Here is a 20,145-nt window from a genome sequence, read left to right on the forward strand (position 1 = left end):
GATTCTCCTGCCTCAGCCTCCCAAGTAACTGGGACCACAGACGTGTGCCACCGTGCTTGGCTAATTTTCGTATTTTTAGTAGAGATGGGGTTTCTCCATGTTTGCCAGGCTGGTCTCGAACTCCTGACCTCAAGTGATCTGCCCGCCTTGGCCTCCCAAAGTGCTTGGGATTACATGAGTGAGCCATTGCACCTGGTCAGGAATGGGATATTAAAATGTGTCCCAGGGGAAAGTGAGGCAAATGGCAGGGACTGGCCAGTCCTTCAGCTTGGGATAGACCAAAGCTTACAGATAGGGAAACTGAGGCTCTAAGAGGGAGGGGCCGGGCTTTTCCATGCCAGCAGACAAGTGGAGGGGTCAGGAGGTCCTCTAGCTGGTCAGCTGGGGGGAGGGTGCTGTCAGAAGGATGTGGGAGGTGTATGAGTGTAGTACTGGGCCCCCAGGGTGTCCCCTGGTCAAGGCCCAACAAGCCCCTGGGGACTTCTCCAGGCTAGCCACCTGAGACTTGAAAGAAAGGAGGTGAGAGGCCGGGGCACAGTGAGTCACACCTGTAATCCCAGCACTTTGGGAGGCTGAGGCAGGTGGATCACAAGGTCAGGAGTTGGAGACCAGCCTGACTAACGTGGTGAAACCCTATCTCTACTAAAAATACGAAAATTAGCCAGCCATGGTGGCACATGCCTGTAAACCCAGCTATTCAGGAGGCTGAGGCAGGAGAATCACTTGAACCCGGGAGGCGGAGGTTGCAGTAAGCCGAGATTGTGCCATTGCACTCCAGCGTGGGCAACAGAGTGAAACTCCATCTCAAAAAAAAAAAAAAAAAAAAGAAAGGAGGTTAGACTTAAAGAAGGGGGTGTGTCCACATTCTGGAAGGGATCCTCCAGTCTTATCCCTGATTTTTGGGGTTACCCAATCCTGCTGTACACCCCCTGAAATGATGAAGGGCCTCACCACCTCACCAGGCGACCTGTTCCATCATGGGTGGCCCTGCAGAGCCACAATCCAGGCAGTGGCTCCCATCCTGGCAGGCAGCGCTCTGAGCTGCTCTAAGGTGAAGCTGTGGTCAGGAAGCCTGGGCCAAGAAAGGGAAGCGGGTGGGGAAACGTTTCACAGCTTATTCAAGAAGACTCCACAGAGACTCCTAGAGGGCAAGGAGAAGTAAGACAGCAGTGATTTTTACAACCTAGACAGTTCATAATCTTTTCTTTTCTTTTTTTTTTTTTTTTTTTGAGACGGAGTCTCGCTCTGTCGCCCAGGCTGGAGTGCAGTGATGCAACCTGATGCAACCTCCGCCTCCTGGGTTCACGCCATTCTCCTGCCTTAGCCTCCTGAGTAGCTGGGACTACAGGCGCCCACCACCATGCCCGGCTAATAGTAGAGAGGGGGTTTCACCATGTTAGCCAGCGTGGTCTCGGTCTCCTAACTTCGTGATCCACCCGCCTCGGCCTCCCAAAGTGCTGGGATTACAGGTGTGAGCCTCCGCACCCAGTCTTTTTTTTTTTTTGAGACCGAGTTTCATTCTAGTAACCCAGGCTGAAGTGCAATGGTGCGGTCTCAGCTCACTGCAAGCTCCGCCTCCTGGGTTCAAGTGATTCTCTAGCCTCAGCCTCCCGTGTAGCTGAGATTACAGGTGCCCACCATCACACCCAGCTAATTTTTGTATTTTTAGTAGAGATGGGGTTTCACCATGTTGGCCAGGCTGGTCTTGAATTCTTGACCTCAGGTGATCCACACGCCTCAGCCTCCCAAAGTGCTGGGATTACAGGCATGAGCCACCACACCTGGCAGACAATCTTTTCTTTAAAGTCATTCACTTTTATTTATTTTTATTGTTTTGAGACAGGGTCTTGCTCAATGGTGTGATCTTGGCTCACTGAAACCTCCACCTTCCAGGCTCAAACGATCCTCCTGCCTCAGCCTCCCAAGTAGTTGGGACTACAGGTGTGCATCACTATGCCCTGCTAATTTTTGAATTTTTTGTAGAGACAGGGTTTCACCATGTTGGCCAGGCTGGTCTTGAACTCCTGGACTCAAGCAATCTGCCTGCCTGGGCCTCACAAAGTTCTGGGATATAGACATGAGCCACTGTTCCCCGCTAAAGTGCCTTATTTTTAAAAAGTAGGCATTTCAGGCCGGGCGTGGTGGCTCACGCCTGTAATCCTAGCACTTTGGGAGGCTGAGGCAGGTGGATTATGAGGTCAAGAGATCGAGACCATCCTAGTCAACATGGTGAAACCCCATCTCTACTAAAAATACAAAAAAATTAGCTGGGCGTGGTGGCATTCACCTGTAGTTCCAGCTACTTGGGAGGCTGAGGCAGGAGAATCACTTGAACCTGGGAGGTGGAGGTTGCAGTGAGCCGAGATCACACCACTGCACTCCAGCCTGGCAACAGAATGAGACTCCGTCTCAAACAAAACAAAACAAAACAACAACAAAACAAAAAATTAGCCGGGCATGGTGGCGTGCGCCTGTGGTCCCAGCTACTTGGGAGGCTGAAGCAGGAGAATCGCTTGAACCCAGGAGGCGGAAGTTGCAGTGAGTGGAGATCGCACCACAGCACTCCAGCCTGAGGGACAGAGCAAGACTCCGTCTCAAAAAAAAAAAAAAAAAAAAAAAGTTGGCATTTCAATGCCTGCTTCGATGTTATCCTTTTAGCCTCATTTTCATTTGTGTAACCCACTTAAGTGGTCTTGGGTGCCTCCGAGGTGCAAGGCCATGCCTTGTGGAACCTGCAGTCCATCAGCCATGGGAGCTGAAGGAACAACTCTACAGTTTAGGCCCAGGGGACCACCATGAGAAGTGTGCAGTTTGTTTGGTTTGACAAACAGGAACCAGGTGGCAGGGACTGCACGAGCAAGGGAGTAGCGGCTGGACCAGGCCTGGTGAGTCTGCCAGGAAAGAATGGCCCACCCTTTGTGTGCTCACCTCACTGGGAGGCCACCCTCAAAGTGGGTGGTCACCCCCCTTCAGAGAGGAGAAACTGAAGACGGGGTGGGGAAGGGCCCTGTTCACAGGCTGGCTGAAAGGACTGCAGTGTGTGAGAACACAGGGCTGCACCTGACTTCCATGGAGAGCATGCATGGCCGGGGACAACTGTGCACACACAGAACTGAGCAGGCCAGGCAGGGCCAAACGCCCCAGCCACCGCTCCCCTCGCCCCTCGACCTCCTCCTTCCTTACAGAGGGGCCCCCTCTCTTACTTGGTGACCCACACCCCTAATTCTGGGTGCTTTTGTTCTTGGTGTTGCACCCTGCCCACAATCCCGGTGCCAGGAGTCCTCTGTGGGCACAGCGAACAGTGATGAGGGACAGTCCCTGCCTTCCCCCACCTAGGAGTAATAATAACAACCACGGCAAAGTCACCCAGAAAAGACCATAAAAACCTCAAGTTCAGCCGGGCGCGATGGCTCATGCCTGTAATCCCAGCACTTTGGGAGGCTGAGGCGGGCGAATCACGAGGTCAGGAGTTCCAGACCAGCTTGGCCAACATGGTGAAACCCCGTCTCTACTAAAAATACAAAAATAGCCAGGTGTGGTGGCATGAGCCTGTAGTCCCACCTACTCAGGAGGCTGAGACAGGAGAATTGCTTGATTCTGGGAGGCAGAGGATGCAGTGAGCCGAGATCGCCACTGCACTCTAGCCTGGGCGACAGAGCAAGGCTCCATGTCATAAATAAATAAATAAATAAACCTCACGTTCCCGAAGAGCAGGAAAACGTTCTAAATCCGCGCTCCAGCTCACCTGGCCTGGAACCAAGCTGCTAAAATTGCGAGGCTACAGGCTTCAACTTGCGCTAGATTTGACTGAGCTGGGCAAATGCTCCTAGGCCTTTGGGATAGACACGCTGCCTGGATGTCGCGTAAAGGCCGTCAGTGTCGGAGACTGCACCCGCGGAGCCGGGGACTAGGTGGCGGGGCCGGCCCGGGGAATCCGGTGGGGTTGAGGACCGCGCTGGGGGCCTCATCTCATCCCCCGCGGGCGCTGCCTAAGGCTGCCGGCGTTGGCAGCGCATTTTGGCCCAGGCAGTCGAAGACGGGTTGGGACGCCCCCTCGTGGGAGTTCTGGGGATGGGTTGCTCTAAGCCTTCCCCAGGGTCGCGCTTCACTGCCCTAGGCCACCCGAGACCCCGAGGCCACGCGGTGGTCAGCAGACCCTGTCTGGTGGGAGGGGGCAGACAGCCGAGCCCGGAAGGGGGCAAAGAGCAGAGCCAGGCCTGGAACCTCGCGTCCCCTTCCCGGTTGGCCCCAGCCCGTCGCCTCCCCGTCTCCTCTCCCCTACAGGGCTCGCAACAACCCCCAACTCCGCTCCCTGCCCTCTGCGATGCTCCTAACAGAAGGAACCGTCCCCCTCCTTAAGCCCTCGGCGTTTTGCCACGCAGGCCCGTGTCCCCAGAACCCGCACAGCCTGCCAAGCCTAGGGAGGGAGCAAGGTCCCATTTCCAGCCGAGACCCGGAGCTGCTGGAAGGGAGAGGTCCAGAGGACGGGTGAAGGGGGACAGGCTTGGAGGGCAGTGCCACCTCCCCCTGGGGGCGTGTCCCTGAGGCCCCGCCCGGGGCCCCGCCTTTTTTGCGCCGGCTGTGACAAGCGCTGCGGCATTTGTCCCCGCGACAGAACCGCTGCCGCCGTCTCTTAAGGTCGCCCGGGTCCCGCCGCCGCCACCATGCCTCGGGGAAGCCGCAGCATGGCCTCCCGGCCAGCCAGGTGTGAGGGGGACAAGGGGCCTGTGGGGAGGGGGTTAGGGAAGCGTAGGTACTCCCCCAAGGGCGTCCGCAGAGTGACCTTGGCTGCTGCTGCGCCATCTTGGCGGGGGGAGGGGCAGGGGTGCAGCACCCACGTGTGGAGACAGGGGTCGTCCACCTCTATGGGGGTCGTTTCCAGGAGCTGCAGCACCCCCAGCCTGGGGTCTGGCCAGGATTAACCCTGCTTCCTCCCACCTCCGCAGCCGCCCCGCCGCGCCCTCTGCCCACCCGCCCGCGCACCCACCGCCCTCAGCAGCCGCCCCAGCACCCGCCCCTTCGGGCCAGCCGGGGCTCATGGCTCAGATGGCGACCACGGCCGCAGGGGTAGCCGTGGGCTCCGCTGTGGGACACGTCATGGGCAGCGCCCTGACCGGAGCCTTCAGCGGGGGGAGCTCGGAGCCTTCCCAGCCTGCTGCCCAGCAGGTGAGCATCGGGTCCAAGAGAAACTGAGGCAGGATTCTCTCAAGGCCACACAGGGAGCTGCCCAAGTGTCCAGTGAGGAGTGCCTGCGTGTACTCACCATTGCTTCAGCCCAGGATTCTTTGCCCAGGAAGGGTCCTAGTCCACTGGTCTTGAGTTCAGTGTCACTTAGAGGCAGGCTTCCCAGCCCCTCCCTTGAGGCCAGGGTCCCTAAGCTCCCAGGGAGAGACACCAACCAACCCTTTAAAGATGGGAAACCCAGGCCCTGAGGGCTCAGAGACTTGTCCAAGGTCAGCTCACCCTAGCAGAGTGGAGGGATGGTGGATTTCCTGAGCCCCTGTTCTCCCCGCACCCAGGTCTGCACATTGTGGCCGCTGGGCCCAAGGGTGAAGGGGAGCCACTTCCCTGATGACCTTTCCCCTGCTGGGGACCCCACTAGCCCTAAGCCAAATGTGGCTTTGTGGCTAGGTCAGGGGTCATGAGGATTAGTGTAGCTGAGCCAGGAAGGTGCTAAAACTTGTGGGGGTGGGGCTCATACTCTGAGAGTCCAGGCAGAGTACTGGGCTCTTCTAGAGCCTTCTCCTCCCTCCCCTGCACCCGCCCAAAGTGCCCATTAGAAGGCAGCAGAGGCCAGGCGCAGTGGCTCACGCCTGTAATCCCAGCACTTTGGGAGGCCAAGGCAGGTGGATCATGAGGTCAGGAGTTCAAGACCAGCCTGGCCAACATAGTGAAACCCCGTTTCTACTAAAAATACAAACATTTGTTGGGCATGGTGGCAGGCACCTGTAGTCCCAGCTACTTGGGAGGCTGAGGCAGGACAACCGCTTGAACCCAGGAGGCGGAGGTTGCAGTGAGCCGAGACTATGCCACTGCACTCCGCTCTAGGTGACAGAGTGAGACTCCATCTCAAAAAAAAAAAAAAAAAAAAAAAGGAAAGAAAAAGAAGGCAGCAGAAACACGCTGTCTGTAGCCGCCTCCACTGCTGGGTCACTCAGCCTGCCTAGGACCCTTGGGGCACCCAGGCTGGGGATGTGGGGAGGGGCAGGTGGCCCCAGCTTTGAAACGCACCTCCAGGTACCAACTCCAAGCTGATCCTGCAGCCTCTTGCACTGTACCCCCAGGTCCCCACCCCCACTGCCCCCCAGCACCTGGAGATGGGGCCCTGCGCCTATGAGATCAGGCAGTTCCTGGACTGTTCGACCACTCAGAGTGACCTGTCCCTGTGTGAGGGCTTCAGCGAGGCCCTGAAGCAGTGCAAGTACAACCATGGTGAGTGGGTGGACCCCGACCCAGGTGGGGATGGGGAGAGGCCTACCCTCCTCTTGCACCTGCAGGCTGACCACCAGCCTGTGCTGCTCCTCCCTTCACAGGTCTGAGCTCACTGCCCTGAAGAGGTTGGTGCAAACTTGGGGGCCAGTCCTGCACCCACCTCTACCCCTCGCCGACAGCCAGACCACAACACCAGATTGTACCCGGATAGCTGGGATTGGAAGTGAGGAGGTTTCTCACCCCACAGATAACCTAAGACACAAATGTGCAATTAAAAGTTTATTTTAGACCACAGCCTGTTGTGTGCCTCTCTCGATGGCCTGTCTTCAGGGAGCTCCCTGGCTGATGAGGTGGGGTCAGGATGGATGTCTCACTACAGTGTGCAATCCATCACCTTAATCAGGGCCCTGGGTGGGGAGGAGGAGCCCTGTTGCAATCTGCACTGTGGTTAGCACAGGACAGATACCTTGGGCAGTCTAGAGTGTGGTGGAGAGGCATTAGTAGGTGATCCCAAGGGCATCTGACTCTGAGGGTGGAATGCCAGGATGAACTCATGGTTCTCCCCCTTCTCAGGGATACCTGCCACCTCTACCCTTCTTGTCTCTGCCTCCGCATCCCATTCTCTGCACCCACAGCTTAGGTGCCCCCAGCAGCCTTAAATCCTGTCTGACCTTGCCCCTCTTGCTGATGCAACTTCTCAGCAATTCCAGATTCTGCAAGAGGAGTCGTGCTGGGTTGCTGTCTGTTTGCACCTGATCACACAAGGCAGAGGTCATGGCTAACCCCCTTGGGTCTGAGTCCAACTTGGCTAGTTGGCAGTAGTGTGCCAGGTCCCCGGGCCTGCCAGAATGGAAGAACAAGCCCTTCGAACCCAGTGTGGGCTGTGCCATCACACAACATGCTGCCGCCTTCGTTGAGTTCGTCCAGCAGTTGTGCACTGAGCTGCTACTGTGTGCCAGCCCCTATGCCACATCTGTGAAGCCTGAGGACATTCCAGCCCTTAGTGAGCTGGCATTCCAGTGGGGTGGTAGGGACCTGTCTCAGGGTACAGTGTGTTCCGTCTGGGGGTATAGGTGCGTGGAGTTGCTGTTGAGGGTCTGCCTCTCATCGTATGTGTCCCTCCCACAGGAAGGGGTCCCACTCTGGGTGTCTCCCTGGGTGTCCATATCTCCTCCGTACCTGGCTCCCGGTCCCAGCTAGCAACTCCTGGGTGGCAGGGAGCTCACCTTTCTGGGCCTCGAAGTGGGGCTTTGCTCATGGCGGCCACGCCGGGTGCCCATGCGCTTCCTCCAGTTGTGGCCCGCAGAGGAGAGGCCTGACAGCCTGCGCAGTTCCTCTGGAAGGCCCGGGAAGTCCTGCTGGTAGGGGCTAGGGAGAAGGTGTGCCCTCCCCCTGGGCTGTACCCTGACACTCACCTGCCAGCTCTGGGTAATGGTCATCCAGGTTCTCCAGTAGGGACTCATAGCGGGTGGGGACCATGTCCTCTCCCTCTGTGGCATGTGGAGAGAGGATGAAGGACACCTGACTGGCCTGATGGTCCCTACTCTGCCTCTCACTCTGGAACTGTTTGCTAGTCCAGGCTGGGGGCAGAGCATGGGGTAGGGATGGAATGGGGCTAGGTCCCCAGCTGAGGTGGGAGGCTGGACAGGGCCTTGGGTGGTCTATGGTCTGCTACGCTCCCCTCTTACATTCTAACATAGCTGCAGGGGAGAGAAGCTTGGGCCACCTTACTGATGGTTCGAACGAGGACATATATGGCTCGCTCCTTCAGCAGGGAGTTGCCCATGGTTTGGGTCCATGCAGCCCCTTCCTTCAGGTCCTCCTCCAGGCTCACTAGGTTGCCGTCCTCCGCCAGGAGAGCAATGGTCGCTGAGAGGACATGGAGAGAGGCTGGGCAGGGCTGGCACCCCTGCCTGGGACCCCTCAGCCCCTCCTTCTCCTCCCTGTCTCCTCACCATCTGGGGGCAACCCTGCTTTCTGCCTCAGGTGGGCGGTGAGGTTCACCAGCCTGCAAGAGGTGTTCACCAGCACGGAGCAGCCGGCTGTGGAGGAAGGGCAAAGGTGAGCATGTGGGATCTCTTACCTTCCTCCACATCTGGGGTCCTCTGTCTCTCCTTCCCATCTTTCCCTTTCCCAGAGCTGCGACTGGGCCTAGGGGGCTAGGACTGTGCCCCAGGCAAAACAGCTCCGACATCTGTTGCTTAAACTTCCTTGGAGACCCCTCCATCCATCTCCCGTGTGTGTTGACTTTTCTCCCATATAGGGTGACCCAAGTGTTGGTCTCTTGAGTCCTGCAAAGCATGAAGTGCGCGCCAGCCCAGCCTCCTCCCGGGCCGCCCCCCCTACGGGACCCAGCCCGTCCCCGCACTCCCTCCCCTACCAACTCCCCTCTTCCCCTCCACCACCGCACAGGGCCGACCCGCCTCCAGCCGGACGGACGGGGAACCTGCAACTGTGGCTAGAGTTTCAGGTGTCTGATGCACGCTGAAGCTTGAGGATCACGGATTGAATGGCGAAGAGATTGTGCGGTTTAAAAACCTGCTCCAGGGTGATGCGGCGGACGCTGGCCGAGAGGAGTCCTCGTGAATGAGCAGGACTCAGCTCGGGTTTTCCCTTTAAGGGACTTGCTCCAGGTGCTCGCTTTGCCTCCTCACAGAGCCGCTTCCCCGACCCCTGCCATCTGCACCACTCCCATCTTTCCCGCCATTACCTCCCCACCCTCCCCAAGGGCGGATGGAAGCAGCTTCTGAGTGTGCTCATCCCCCCACCCGCCTGCCAAGACAGGGGACCCCACTTACCCCCAAACATCACCTTGATAAACATAGCTGCAGCGGGGGAGGGAGATATGGGGGACTTTGATCCTCCAACTCCCGATTCCCCAACTAAGGAAAGGCCTGGAGCAGAGACCTGCTTCAGGGCAGGGCTCTGGAGGGAGAAGTGGGTGTGTGAGTGTGGCTGGGTGGCCCCAGGGCCAGACCCCTGCTCAGCCACCTCTGTGGTTCTGCTGCTTCAGCCTAGTTCAAACCCTGCAGCTAGTCCAAGACTCCTGGCCTCCTAGTCCTCCCCACTGAGCCCTGGGCCACAGCAGCTCCCCTAAGCTTCCAAGCTGGTCTCCATGGCAGTGGGGGCGGAGACATCTAGGCAGGAAATGCCTTCCTCCCTGTATCCGTTAACGGGACCCATGGGGGAGGGGTGGCAGAAGAAGTGGGCGCTGGCATTCCCTGAGGCGGGGAATGCCATCATTGGGACTGATTGTTTTTTTTTAGAGAGAGTCTCCCTATGTTGCCCAGGCTGGTCTCGAACTTCTGGGCTCAAGCAATTCTCCTGCCCCAGCTTCCCACAAGTGCTGGGATTGCAGTTGTGAACCACCTCCGCTGGATGAAGTGTCATTTACATACAGTACAGTAAAGTTCACCCTTTCTGGTGTTTTCAAATTTCGCCAACTCTCATATAACCACCACCACAGTGAAGATACAGAACATTTCCATTACCCCCAAATTCCAGGTCCATAGCAGGTCACAAGCACCTCCTTGTTAGCACTCGCCATTAGCTAGTCCCTCACACAGGCTCTCACCGTCATTTCCTGTCTTTTATTTATTTATTATGCTCATTAATTATTATTATTATTGTTTTGTTTTTTTTTTTTTTTTTGAGATGGAATCTCCCTCTGTCACCCAGGCTATAGTGCAGTGGCACGGTCTCGGCTCACTGCAACCTCCGCCTCCCGAGTTCAAGTGATTCTCCTGCCTCAGCCTCCCGAGTAACTGGGACTACAGGTGTGCACCACTACACCTGGCTAGTTTTTTGTTTGTTTGTTTGTTTTGAGACGGACTCTCACTCTGTCACCCAGGCTGGAATGCAGTGGTGCGATCTCGGCTCACTGCAAGCTCTGCCTCCTGGGTTCATGCCATTCTCCTGCCTCAGTCTCCTGAGTAGCTGAGACTACAGTTGCCCGCCACCATGGCCAGCTAATTTTTTTTGTATTTTCAGTAGAGATGGGGTTTCACCATGTTAGCCAGGATGGTCTCGATCTCCTGACCTCGTGATCCACCTGCCTCGGCCTCCCAAAGTGCTGGGATTACAGACATGAGCCACCGCGCCCGGCCTTTTTTTGTATTTTTAATAAAGATGGGGTTTCGCCATGTTGGTCAGGTTGGTCTCGAACTCCTGACCTCAAATAATCTGCCCACCTTGGCCTTCCAAAGTGCTGAGCCACCAAGCCTGACCTATTTATTTTTATTTTTTTGAGAAGGAGTCTCGCTCTGTCAGCCATGCTGGAGTGCAGTGGTGCAATCTTGGCTCACTGCAACCTCTGCCTTTTGGGTTCAAGCGATTCTCCTGCCTCAGCCTCCCGAGTAGCTGGTATTACAGGTGCCAGCCACCACGCCTGGCTAATTTTTATATTTTTAGTAGAGATGAGGAAGGTCAGGCTGGTCACGATATCCTGACCTCAGGTGATCCGCATGCCTTGGCCTCCCACAGTACTGAGATTATAGGAATGAGCCACCGCGCCCAGCCATTTCATGTATTTTGCATTTGTCTGCTTCTCCCAGTCTCTCCCCTTCTTGTTCCCCTCCTCTCTGTCTTCTTTTTCTTTCTGTCTAGATTTCACATTCTCTCTCCTCTCCCCTCCTCTCCCCCCGCCCCTTTCCCTTTCTTCCTTTTTTCCTTTCTCTTCCTCCCTCCCTCCCTTCCTTCCTTCCTTTCTTTTTTTGACGGAGTTTTGCTCTTGTTGCCCAGGCTGGAGTACAATGGTGCAATCTTGGCTCACCGCAACCTCCGCCTCCCCGGTTCAAGCGATTCTCCTGCCCTAGCCTCCCAAGCAGCTGGGATTACAGGCATGTGCCACCACACACAACTAATTTTGTATTTTTAGTAGAGACAGGGTTTCTCCATGTTGGTCAGGCTGGTCTCGAACTCCTGACCTCAGGTCATCCGCCCCCCTCGGCCTCCCAAAGTGCTGGGATTACAGGTGTGAGCCACTGCGCCTGGCTGGCTGGCTTGCTTTCCCTTCCTTTCTCTCTCTCTCTCTCTCTTTCTTTCTTTTCTTTCTTTCTTTCTTTCTTTCTTTCTTTCTTTCTTTCTTTCTTTCTTTCTTTCTTTCTTTCTTTCCTTCTCTTTCTTTTTTCTTTCTCTCTTTTTCTTTCTTTTCCTTCCTTCCTTTCTTCTTTTCTGTTCTCTTTTTTTTTTGAAACAGGGTCTTACTCTGTTGCCCAGGCTGCAGTGCAGTGGCACAATCACAGCTCACTGTAGCTTTGGCCTCCCTGGCTCAAGCAATCCTCCCACTTCAGCTTCCTGAGTAGCTGGGACTACAGGTGCATGCCACCATGCCTGTTGAAATTTTTTTTTTTAATTTTGTAGAGACGGAGTCTCCTTATGTTGCCTAGACTGGTCTTGAACTCCTGGGGTCAAGCGATCCTCTTGCCTTGGCCTCCCAAAGTGGTGGGATTATAGGTGCAAGCCACTGCTCCCGGCCTCACATTGTTTTTTTTGCCTCTCCGTGTTCATCCTTTCTTTGACTTTTTTTCTCCATGTCTCTTTTCATTATCCTTTCTCTTTCCATCCTGCTTACTGCCTCCCCTCTGTCTCTGTCTCTCCACTTCTGTCTCCTGCCCCCACCCCATGACCCTCCACCAGACCTCTCTAGCCAGGGCACCAGGTGGATGCCTGGAACAGCGCCTCCCTTTTCCCAGCTGCCTTACCCCAAAGTTTTAGAAGTGCTCCCAGCCCCCATGATTCAGCTGTGTCCTGCCCTTTGCAGGCAGAGTTCTGGACAGTGAGGGTGGAGGAAAACTGAGTCTTTCATGAAGCCTGCCATTGTCAGACTCTGGCTCTGGATAAGCGCTTTCCTTTGGACTGCCTTGGTGTTTCCATCTGTAAAAGAGGGGTGTGACCCATGACTTAGCAGGGCTGTGGTGAGGATTAAGTGTGATACATTTCAAAGAGCTGTCTCTGTGCTCAGCACCTTGATGTAATAAGCACTCCAATCAGTATTGCAGAAACAGGCAGCACTTCCCAAACTTATTTAAACATGGGGTGGCCAGGCGCAGTGGCTCATGCCTGTAATCCCAACACTTTGGGAGGCCGAGGCGGGCAGATCACTGGAAGTTGGGATCTCCCCAGCCTGGGCCAACATAGCAAGGCCTCATCTCTGTAAAAATAAAAACATTAGGCCGGGCGCGGTGGCTCACGCCTGTAATCCCAGCACTTTGGGAGGCTGAGGCGGATGGATCACAAGGTCAGGAGATCAAGACCATCCTGGCTAACACGGTGAAACCCTGTCTCTACTAAACAAATAAAAAAAATTAGCCGGGCGTGGTGGTGGGCGCCTGTAGTCCCAGCTACTCAGGAGGCTGAGGCAGGAGAATGGCGTGAACCCGGGAGGCAGAGGTTGCAGTGAGCCGAGATTGCGCCACTGCACTCCAGCCTGGGTGACATAGCGAGACTCCATCTCCAAAAAAAAAATAAAAAATAAAAAATAAAAACATTAGCTGGGCGTGGTGGCTCACACTTGTAGTCCCAGCTCCTCGGGGAGGCTGAGGTGGGAGGATCACTTGAGCCCAGTTGAAGGCAGAAATTAATTAAAATCATACCACTACGCTTCAGCCTGGGCGACACAGTGAGACTCTGACTAAAAAAAAAAGACAAAAAACAGTGCCCTCTTTTTAACTCACAGCCTCCAGAATTCCCTTGGGGAGGCTATATAGCCCCTTCCCAGGTCCCACTCCATTCTTGACACCTCCTCAGGGTATCTCCATGACAGTCAAGATAGAGTCTCTTGATTCACTTCTTGGTGGCGATGAAGAGGAGATCCTTGGATGGCAGATGGTGACTATCAGAGCTGAGGCTCCAGGCCTGGAGTGGCCTTTCCTTCCAGATTCGGGCTCCAGGCACTGGAGGATCCACACTTACAGTCTCCTGAGCTGTATTCTGCGGGATGTGGGTCCCCAGATATGGTTCTGTCCTGGGGAAAAGTGCCCCATGTTTGTTTGTTTGTTTGTTTTGAGACAGAGTCTCATTCTCGTCACCCAGACTGGAGTGCAATGGCACGATCTTGGCTCACTGCAACCTCCGCCTCCCGGGTTCAAGTGATTCTCCTGCCTCAGCCTCCTGAGTAGCTGGGATTACAGGCGCCCACTACCATGCCCAGCTAATTTTGTTTGTATTTTTAGTAGAGACAGGGTTTCACCATGTTGGCCAGGCTGGTCTTGAACTCCTGACCTTGTGATCCACCCACCTCAGCCTCCCAAAGTGCTGGGATTACAGGCACGGGCCACCTAGCCCCTCCCATGTTTTGTTTGTTTGTTTGTTTGTTTGTTTGTTTTGAGACGGAGTCTCACTCTGTCGCCCAGGTTGTAGTGCAACCTCAGCTCACTGCAGCCTCCGCCTCCCAGGTTCAAGCGATTCTTCCGCCTCAGCTTCCCTAGTAGCTGTGATTACAGGAGCACACCACCAAGCCTGGCTAATTTTTTGTGTTTTTCATAAAGACGGGCTATCATCATGTTGACCAGGCTGGTCTCGAATTCCTGAGCTCAAGTGATCCCCCCACCTCTGCCTCCCAAAGTGCTGAGATTATAAGCATGAGCCACTGCACCCAGCCTTATTATTATTTTTTGAGACAGAATCTCACTCTGTCACCCAGGCTGGAGTGCACTGGCACAAACATGGCTCACAGCAGCCTCAAACTCCTGTGCTCAAGTGATCCTCCCACCTCAGGCTCCTGAGTAGCTAAAACTACAGGTGTGAGCCACCACGCCTGGCCAATTAAAAAATTTTTTTTGTAGAGACAGGGTCTTGCTCTGTTGTTCAGGCTGGTCTCAAACTGCTGGCCTCAAACGATTTTCCTGCTTTGGCCTCTCAAAGTGCTAGGATAACAGGCATGAGCCACCATGCCCAGTGTCACAATTATTTTCTGATGTTAGCCTTACCTTACCTGAATAATAACAAAACCAATTAAAATGGTGCACTCTTGTAAGGCGTGGTGGCTTATGCCTGTTATCCTAGCACTTTGGGAGGCTGAAGCAGGAGGATCGTTTGAGGCTGGGAATTCAAGACCAGACTGGGCAATATAGTAAGACATATAAAAAATTTTTTTTTTTTTTTAAGACGGAGTCTCGCTCTGTCTCCCAGGCTGGAGTGCAGTGGCGCGATCTCAGCTCACTGCAAGCTCCGCCTCCTGGGTTCACACCATTCTCCTGCCTCAGCCTCCTGAGTAGCTGGGACTACTGGGACTACAGGCGCCTGCCACAACGCCCAGCTAATTTTTTGGTGTTTTTAGTAGAGACAGGGTTTCACCGTATTAGCCAGGATGGTCTCGATCTCCTGACTTTGTGATCCGCCCGCCTCGGCCTCCCAAAGTGCTGGGATTACAGGTATGAGCCACTGCGCCTGGCCTACAAAAAAATTTTTAAAATAATTAGCTGGACATGGTGGCTCACACCTGTAGTCCTAGCTTCTTGGGAGCCTGAGGTGGGAGGATCACTTGAGCACAGAAGTTTGCAGCTACAAATGAGCTAGGATCACACCATTCTACTCCAGCCTGGGCAACAGAGCAAGACTCTGTCTCAAAATAAGTACATCAATTAAATAAAAACAAAAGAATTAGTCAGGCATGGTGGCATGCACCTGTAGTCCTAGCTATTCGGGAGGCTAAGGCGAGAGGACTGCTTGAGCCCAGGAGTTCATGGCTGCAGTGAACTATGATCAGGCTGCTGTACTTCAGCTTGGGTGACAGAATGAGACCTTGTCTCAAAGAAAAAAGAAAAAGAAGGCTGGCCACGGTGGCTCACGCCTGTAATTCCAGCACTTTGGGAGATGGAGGCAGGAGGATCACGAGGTCAACATAGTGAAACTGCATCTCTACTAAAAATACAAAAATTAGCTGAGCATGGCGGTACGTGTCTGTAGTCCCAGGTACTCGGGAGGCTGAGGCAGGAGAATCGCATGAACCCAGGAGGCGGAGGTTGTGAGCCAAGCATTGCACCACTGCACTCCAGCCTGGGCAACAGAGCGAGACTCCGTCTCAAGAAAAACAAAAAGAAAAGAGAAAAGAAGAAAAGGAAAGGAAAGGAAAGGAGAGGAGAGGAGAGGAGAGGGAAGGGGAGGGGAGGGGAGGGGAGGGGAGAGGAGGGGGGAAAAGTGCCATTGACATAGTTTGTGGCCGGGCACGGTGGCTCACGCCTTTAATCCCAGCACTTTGGGAGACCCAGGCAGGTGGATGACAAGGTCAGGAGTTTGAGACCAGCCTGGCCAACATAGTGAAACTCCGTCCCTACTAAAAATACAAAAATTAGCTGGGCATGGCAGTGCATGCCTATAGTCCCAGGTACTCGGGAGGCTGAGGCAGGAGAATCACTTGAACCCAGGAGGCGAAGGTTGTGGTGAGCTGAGCATCGTGCCATTGTACTCCAGCCTGGGCAACAGAGCGAGACTGTCTCAAGAGAAACGAAAAGAAAAGAGAAGACAAGAAAGGCAAGGGAAGGGAAGGGGAGGGGTAGAGCAGGGGGAAAGTGCCATTGAAACATAGTTTGTGATCGGTCGCCTTCAATCCCAGCACTTTGGGAGGCAGAGCAGATCATGAGGTCGGGAGATCCAGACCAGCCTGACCAACATAGTGAAACTGACCAACGTGGTGAAACCCCGTCTCTACTAAAAAAAATACCAGCTACTTGGGAGGCTGAGGCAGGAGAATCACTTTGAACCTGGGAAGCGGAGGTTGCAGTGAACTGAGATCACACCACTGCACTCCAGCCTGGGCAACAAAGAGCTAAACTCCGAAACTCTGTCTCAAAAAAAAAAAAAAGAAAGAAAGAAAGAAAAGATAGTTTGTTACTCAAAGTTCCCCTAAAAAAGGGAGTACACCAAGGTGTGCCACACAGGAAGCAGAAGGAGTGGGAGGAACTGTGGGCAAGGGCCTCTATTGTGGTTTCCAAGGCTGGGCCGGCAGGTTTAGGACTGAATAATTAAAGTGGATTCTGGAGCATGGGCTGTCCCTAGTTGTCTGGTGCATAGACCTGGAGAGATTAGGGCAGGTGGAGTATAAGAGCAGATTAAGGAGGGAGTTGAGGGGGTTGGGATTAGTTGACTTGCGTTTGAAAAGCATGCTTTCAGAAGAGTTATTTACTCTCATGGCTGGGTGAGGTGGCTCATGCTTGTAATCCCAGCACGTTGAGAGCCCAAAGTAGGAGGAGACTGAGAGGAGACATCAGGAGACTGAGATCAGCTTGGCCAATGTGGTGAAATCCCATCTTTACTAAAAATACAAAAAGAATTAGCTGGGCTTGGTGGCGTATGCCTGTAATCCCAGGTACTTGGGAGGCTGAGGCAGGAAAATCGCTTGAACCCGGGAGGCAGAGGTTGCAGTTAGTGGAGATAGCGCCATTGCACTCCAGCCTGGGCGACAGAATGAGACTCTGTCTGACAAAAAAGAAAAAGAGTTATTTACTACCTATAGAGACTGGGTAACCCTGGGAGGGTCAGTCCCACAATGGTCAGCAAGGCTCCAGATTACAGAGCATTGTAATACAGAAAATAAATGACATGGTTAATCCACCCCCTGTGGCCAGCACTTAGCAAATAGGTCCCATCTTTGCATTTTCACAATCCTCAGGCTGGCATTATGCTTGACTTCATGTTCCAGATGAGAAAACTGAGGAACAGTGGGGGGAAGTAACTTGGCCGAAGTCATGCAGTTAAGAAGAGCAGGAGCTAGGATTCAAACCCAAGTTCAAAACCACCTCAGCTACTTGGAATCCTAGCAAATTAAAGGTTGTGATAATGTCAAGTGCTGGTGAGGATGCCAAGTCACTGTAAACTCTCTTACTCTGCTGGTGGAAGACCAGATTGGTACAAACACATGGGGAACCCTGGCAGACCTAGTAAAGCTAAATGTATTCTTTCCTTGCCGTCTGGCAGCTCCATTCCTGGGTGTGTCTCCGGCACAAATGAGTGCACCAAAAGACATGGACAGAGACATTCACAGAATTTTTATCTGTAACGGCCAAAGACTGGAGAGCATCCAAATGTCTAACAATAGGAGAATGGAGAAACTGATTACGGTGCATTCACACAATGGATTACACACAGCTATGGGCATGAATTAAATATTGCCGCACACACATGGATCACTCCCATCCTGTTCAACAAAAGAAGCGGCATAAAAGAGGGCACACTATCATTCCACTTATAGTTGAAGCTCTAGAGCAGGCAAAAACTAAAGTGATAGAAGTCAGAATGGTGATTCCCTTGAGGGTGCAGGTCATCATTAACTGAGGGGGCCTCAGGGGAGATGGAGATGTTCTTTTTTTCTTTTTGAGACAGAGTCTCGCTCTGTTACCCAGGCTGAAGTGCAGTGGTGCGATCTTGGCTCACTGCAACCTCCGTCTCCCGGGTTCAAGCGATTTTCCTGCCTCAGCCTCTGCAGTGGTTGGGACTACAGGCACCCGCCACCATGCCCAGCTAATTTTAGTATTTTTAGTAGAGATGGGATTTCACCATGTTGGCCAGGCTGGTCTTGAACTCCTGACCTCAAGTGATCCGCCTTCCTCTGCCTCCCAAAGTGCTGGGATTATAGGCGTAAGCCACCGCCCTCAACTGAGATTTTCTAAATCTTGATCTGGGTGGAGGTTGCAGGAGTGTGTGTGTGTGTGCACGCGTGTGTGTGCGCGCATACATACATATACATAAAATCATCAAGCTATACACTTAAGATTTATGCACTTTACTGTATGCTAGTTGTACCTCAATAAAAAAGTAGATTTCTACCTGCTATAACTGCACATGAGGACTTCTGGGCTCCTGTTCTTGGAAGGCCTCGTGGTGCCAGGACCCTGGCATTTGGGAAGATGGGGCTTGGCCATTGGGCTCCAGTCACCACCCCTCCTTCCTCAGTCAATAGGCTGATTTGCATGCTCTGTTGTGGTCCAGTGGCCTTCCCAGCCCTGTGCCCCAAAGCACCTGGAGCATATAGCCTTGCAGAACTTCTCCTTGCCTGCCTCCCTGTCTCTGGCCATGGCCTGCTGGTGCCTCAGCTTCCTTCTGATGGGGACCTTCCTGTCAGGTGAATCCTCCCTGGGCCTCACTCACCTGGGTGTGGGGTGGGGAACAGTACTGGCCCCAGAAGGCCCCTGCAAGGAGGCAAATTGATGGGGACAGTAAAGCAGGTCCTGGGAGGGTTTTTTTTTTTTTTTTTCTTTTTGAGACACAATTTTGCTCTTGTTGCCCAGGCTGGAGTGCAATGGTACAATCTCGGCTCAATGCACCTCCACCTCCCGGGTTCAAGTGATTCCCCTGCTTCAGCCTCCTGAGTAGCTGGGATTACAGGCATGCGCCAACACACCCGGCTAATTTTGTATTATTAGTAGAGACAGGGTTTCTCCATGTTGGTCAGGCTGGTCTCAAACTCCTGACCTCAGGTGATCTGCCCACCTCAGCCTCTCAAAGTGCTAGGATTACGGGCTTGAGCCACCGCGCCTGGTTGGGAGGGGTATTGAGGTAGAGGGGTGACCTGGCTTCAGGCAGCTCTGCCCTTGACCTGGGGCAAATCACTTTCCTGTGTGGGTCTTGATTTTCCCATTTGTGAACAACCAGATCACTAGAGCCCCGGACTCTGACTTTGGGTCTCCTTCTTAGTTTTTCACAGGGGAAGCTATTGTGGGCTGGTCCCTACCCCACAGGGCCTGAGGCAATCTAACCTCCCTGAGAGGGTCCCTGCAGCCAGTTGCTGGAGGCTGAGTAGATGTGTGGGACAGCCCAGGAGGTTCCTGGGGTTGGTTAGTCTGTATTCAGGGTTTGGAAGAGCTGAAGTGAAGTGGGCGGGGAAGTGGGGGAGGAGGGGTGCAGTTCTGCAGAGAAACGTGGATGGGTAGCAGAGGGACCTAGAGGCTGCTAGTCCAACCTTCTGAGCTCTGGGCCTTTAACTGAACACAGGTCCTTTAGGGGATGGCACTAATGGGGACTTGGGGGCTAACTCCAAATCCCTCACTCAAAAAGGGAGATGGAGGTCCAGAGAGGGCACCCTAAGTCACACAGAACCAGGCCTCCTGCACCCCATTCATTGCTAATCCCATAGCACTGGGCTATGAGCCCTTTGGAACTGGGAGTCTCCATGGAGTCCAACCAAGCTTTCACAGGGCAGGGGTGGGAGAGAAGGAGCTCAGGCTGGGCCTGAGTGTGTTTGTGTCTCTCAGTCTCCCAGACAGTCCTGGCCCAGCCGGATGCACTGCTGGTCTTCCCAGGCCAAGTGGCTCAACTCTCCTGCACGCTCAGCCCCCAGCACGTCACCATCAGGGACTATGGTGTGTCCTGGTACCAGCAGCGGGCAGGCAGTGCCCCTCGATATCTCCTCTACTACCGCTCGGAGGAGGATCACCACCGGCCCGCTGACATCCCTGATCGATTCTCCGCAGCCAAGGATGAGGCCCACAATGCCTGTGTCCTCACCATCAGTCCCGTGCAGCCTGAAGATGACGCAGATTACTACTGCTCAGTTGGCTACAGCTTTGGTCCCTAGGGGTGGGGTGTGAGAGGGGTGCCTCCCCTCTGCCTCCCGTTTCTGCCCCTGATCTTGGGTCCATTTTTAACTTTCTCTGAGCCTTGCTTCCCCTCTGTAAAATGGGTTAATAATATTCAACATGTCAACAACAGCTATTGTGAGGGTCATGAGATCCTGGCTGAAAAATGTTACTGTGGTGGGTTTGGGAGTTGAAGACCCAC

At 54.0% G+C, this 20,145-nt stretch overlaps 3 protein-coding genes across 23 annotated transcripts; 2 read left to right on the forward strand and 1 right to left on the reverse strand.

Annotated features, from left to right (window-relative positions):
- The first annotated feature begins 4,556 nt into the window (after positions 1 to 4,556).
- On the forward strand, positions 4,557 to 6,726 carry LOC105497393 (coiled-coil-helix-coiled-coil-helix domain containing 10). The gene is made up of 4 exons (XM_011768431.2): positions 4,557 to 4,705; positions 4,947 to 5,166; positions 6,285 to 6,432; positions 6,534 to 6,726. Exons 1-4 carry the CDS (start codon positions 4,665 to 4,667, stop codon positions 6,551 to 6,553), a joined length of 429 nt encoding a protein of 142 aa, XP_011766733.1. The 5' UTR covers positions 4,557 to 4,664; the 3' UTR covers positions 6,554 to 6,726.
- C15H22orf15 (chromosome 15 C22orf15 homolog) lies at positions 6,699 to 9,571 on the reverse strand. Of its 21 annotated transcripts, none has more exons than XM_071080175.1 (8): positions 9,231 to 9,494; positions 8,879 to 8,995; positions 8,388 to 8,474; positions 8,159 to 8,301; positions 7,848 to 7,922; positions 7,659 to 7,768; positions 7,104 to 7,272; positions 6,699 to 6,839 (listed from the first exon to the last, which is right to left on the reverse strand). In XM_071080175.1, the coding sequence occupies exons 4-8, from the start codon at positions 8,216 to 8,218 to the stop codon at positions 6,828 to 6,830; spliced, it is 426 nt and encodes a 141-aa protein (XP_070936276.1). In that variant the 5' UTR covers positions 8,219 to 8,301; positions 8,388 to 8,474; positions 8,879 to 8,995; positions 9,231 to 9,494; the 3' UTR covers positions 6,699 to 6,827. The 21 variants fall into 21 exon arrangements, 19 of the variants coding, with proteins under 19 accessions (XP_070936276.1, XP_070936277.1, XP_070936268.1 ...); XM_071080176.1 differs by having other exon boundaries at positions 8,159 to 8,322; XR_011613951.1 differs by lacking the exon at positions 8,879 to 8,995 and having other exon boundaries at positions 8,164 to 8,322.
- Positions 9,572 to 18,364: 8,793 nt separating this feature from the next.
- On the forward strand, positions 18,365 to 20,075 carry LOC105497390 (V-set pre-B cell surrogate light chain 3). Its single transcript, XM_011768404.2, has 2 exons — positions 18,365 to 18,490; positions 19,620 to 20,075. The coding sequence occupies exons 1-2, from the start codon at positions 18,442 to 18,444 to the stop codon at positions 19,940 to 19,942; spliced, it is 372 nt and encodes a 123-aa protein (XP_011766706.1). The 5' UTR covers positions 18,365 to 18,441; the 3' UTR covers positions 19,943 to 20,075.
- Positions 20,076 to 20,145: the final 70 nt, after the last annotated feature.

The sequence above is a fragment of the Macaca nemestrina genome, chromosome 15 (genome assembly GCF_043159975.1).
Source record: "Macaca nemestrina isolate mMacNem1 chromosome 15, mMacNem.hap1, whole genome shotgun sequence".
Lineage (NCBI taxonomy): Eukaryota > Metazoa > Chordata > Mammalia > Primates > Cercopithecidae > Macaca > Macaca nemestrina.

Excerpts from the sequence above, each read along its gene's own strand:
- LOC105497393 (XM_011768431.2), top strand. The coding sequence starts at position 4,665 with ATGCCTCGGGGAAGCCGCAGCATGGCCTCCCGGCCAGCCAG. Across the intron at positions 4,706-4,946 it reads ATGGCCTCCCGGCCAGCCAG|CCGCCCCGCCGCGCCCTCTG; the intron begins GTGTGAGGGGGA and ends CCACCTCCGCAG. Across the intron at positions 6,433-6,533 it reads GCAGTGCAAGTACAACCATG|GTCTGAGCTCACTGCCCTGA; the intron begins GTGAGTGGGTGG and ends CTCCCTTCACAG.
- C15H22orf15 (XM_071080165.1), bottom strand. The coding sequence starts at position 9,255 with ATGTTTATCAAGGTGATGTTTGGGG. Across the intron at positions 7,923-8,158 it reads TCGTTCGAACCATCAGTAAG|AGGGAGAGGACATGGTCCCC; the intron begins GTGGCCCAAGCT and ends CACATGCCACAG. Across the intron at positions 7,273-7,658 it reads CCACTTCGAGGCCCAGAAAG|GCCCGGGGACCTGGCACACT; the intron begins GTGAGCTCCCTG and ends CCATTCTGGCAG.
- LOC105497390 (XM_011768404.2), top strand. The coding sequence starts at position 18,442 with ATGGCCTGCTGGTGCCTCAGCTTCCTTCTGATGGGGACCTTCCTGTCA. Across the intron at positions 18,491-19,619 it reads GATGGGGACCTTCCTGTCAG|TCTCCCAGACAGTCCTGGCC; the intron begins GTGAATCCTCCC and ends TGTGTCTCTCAG.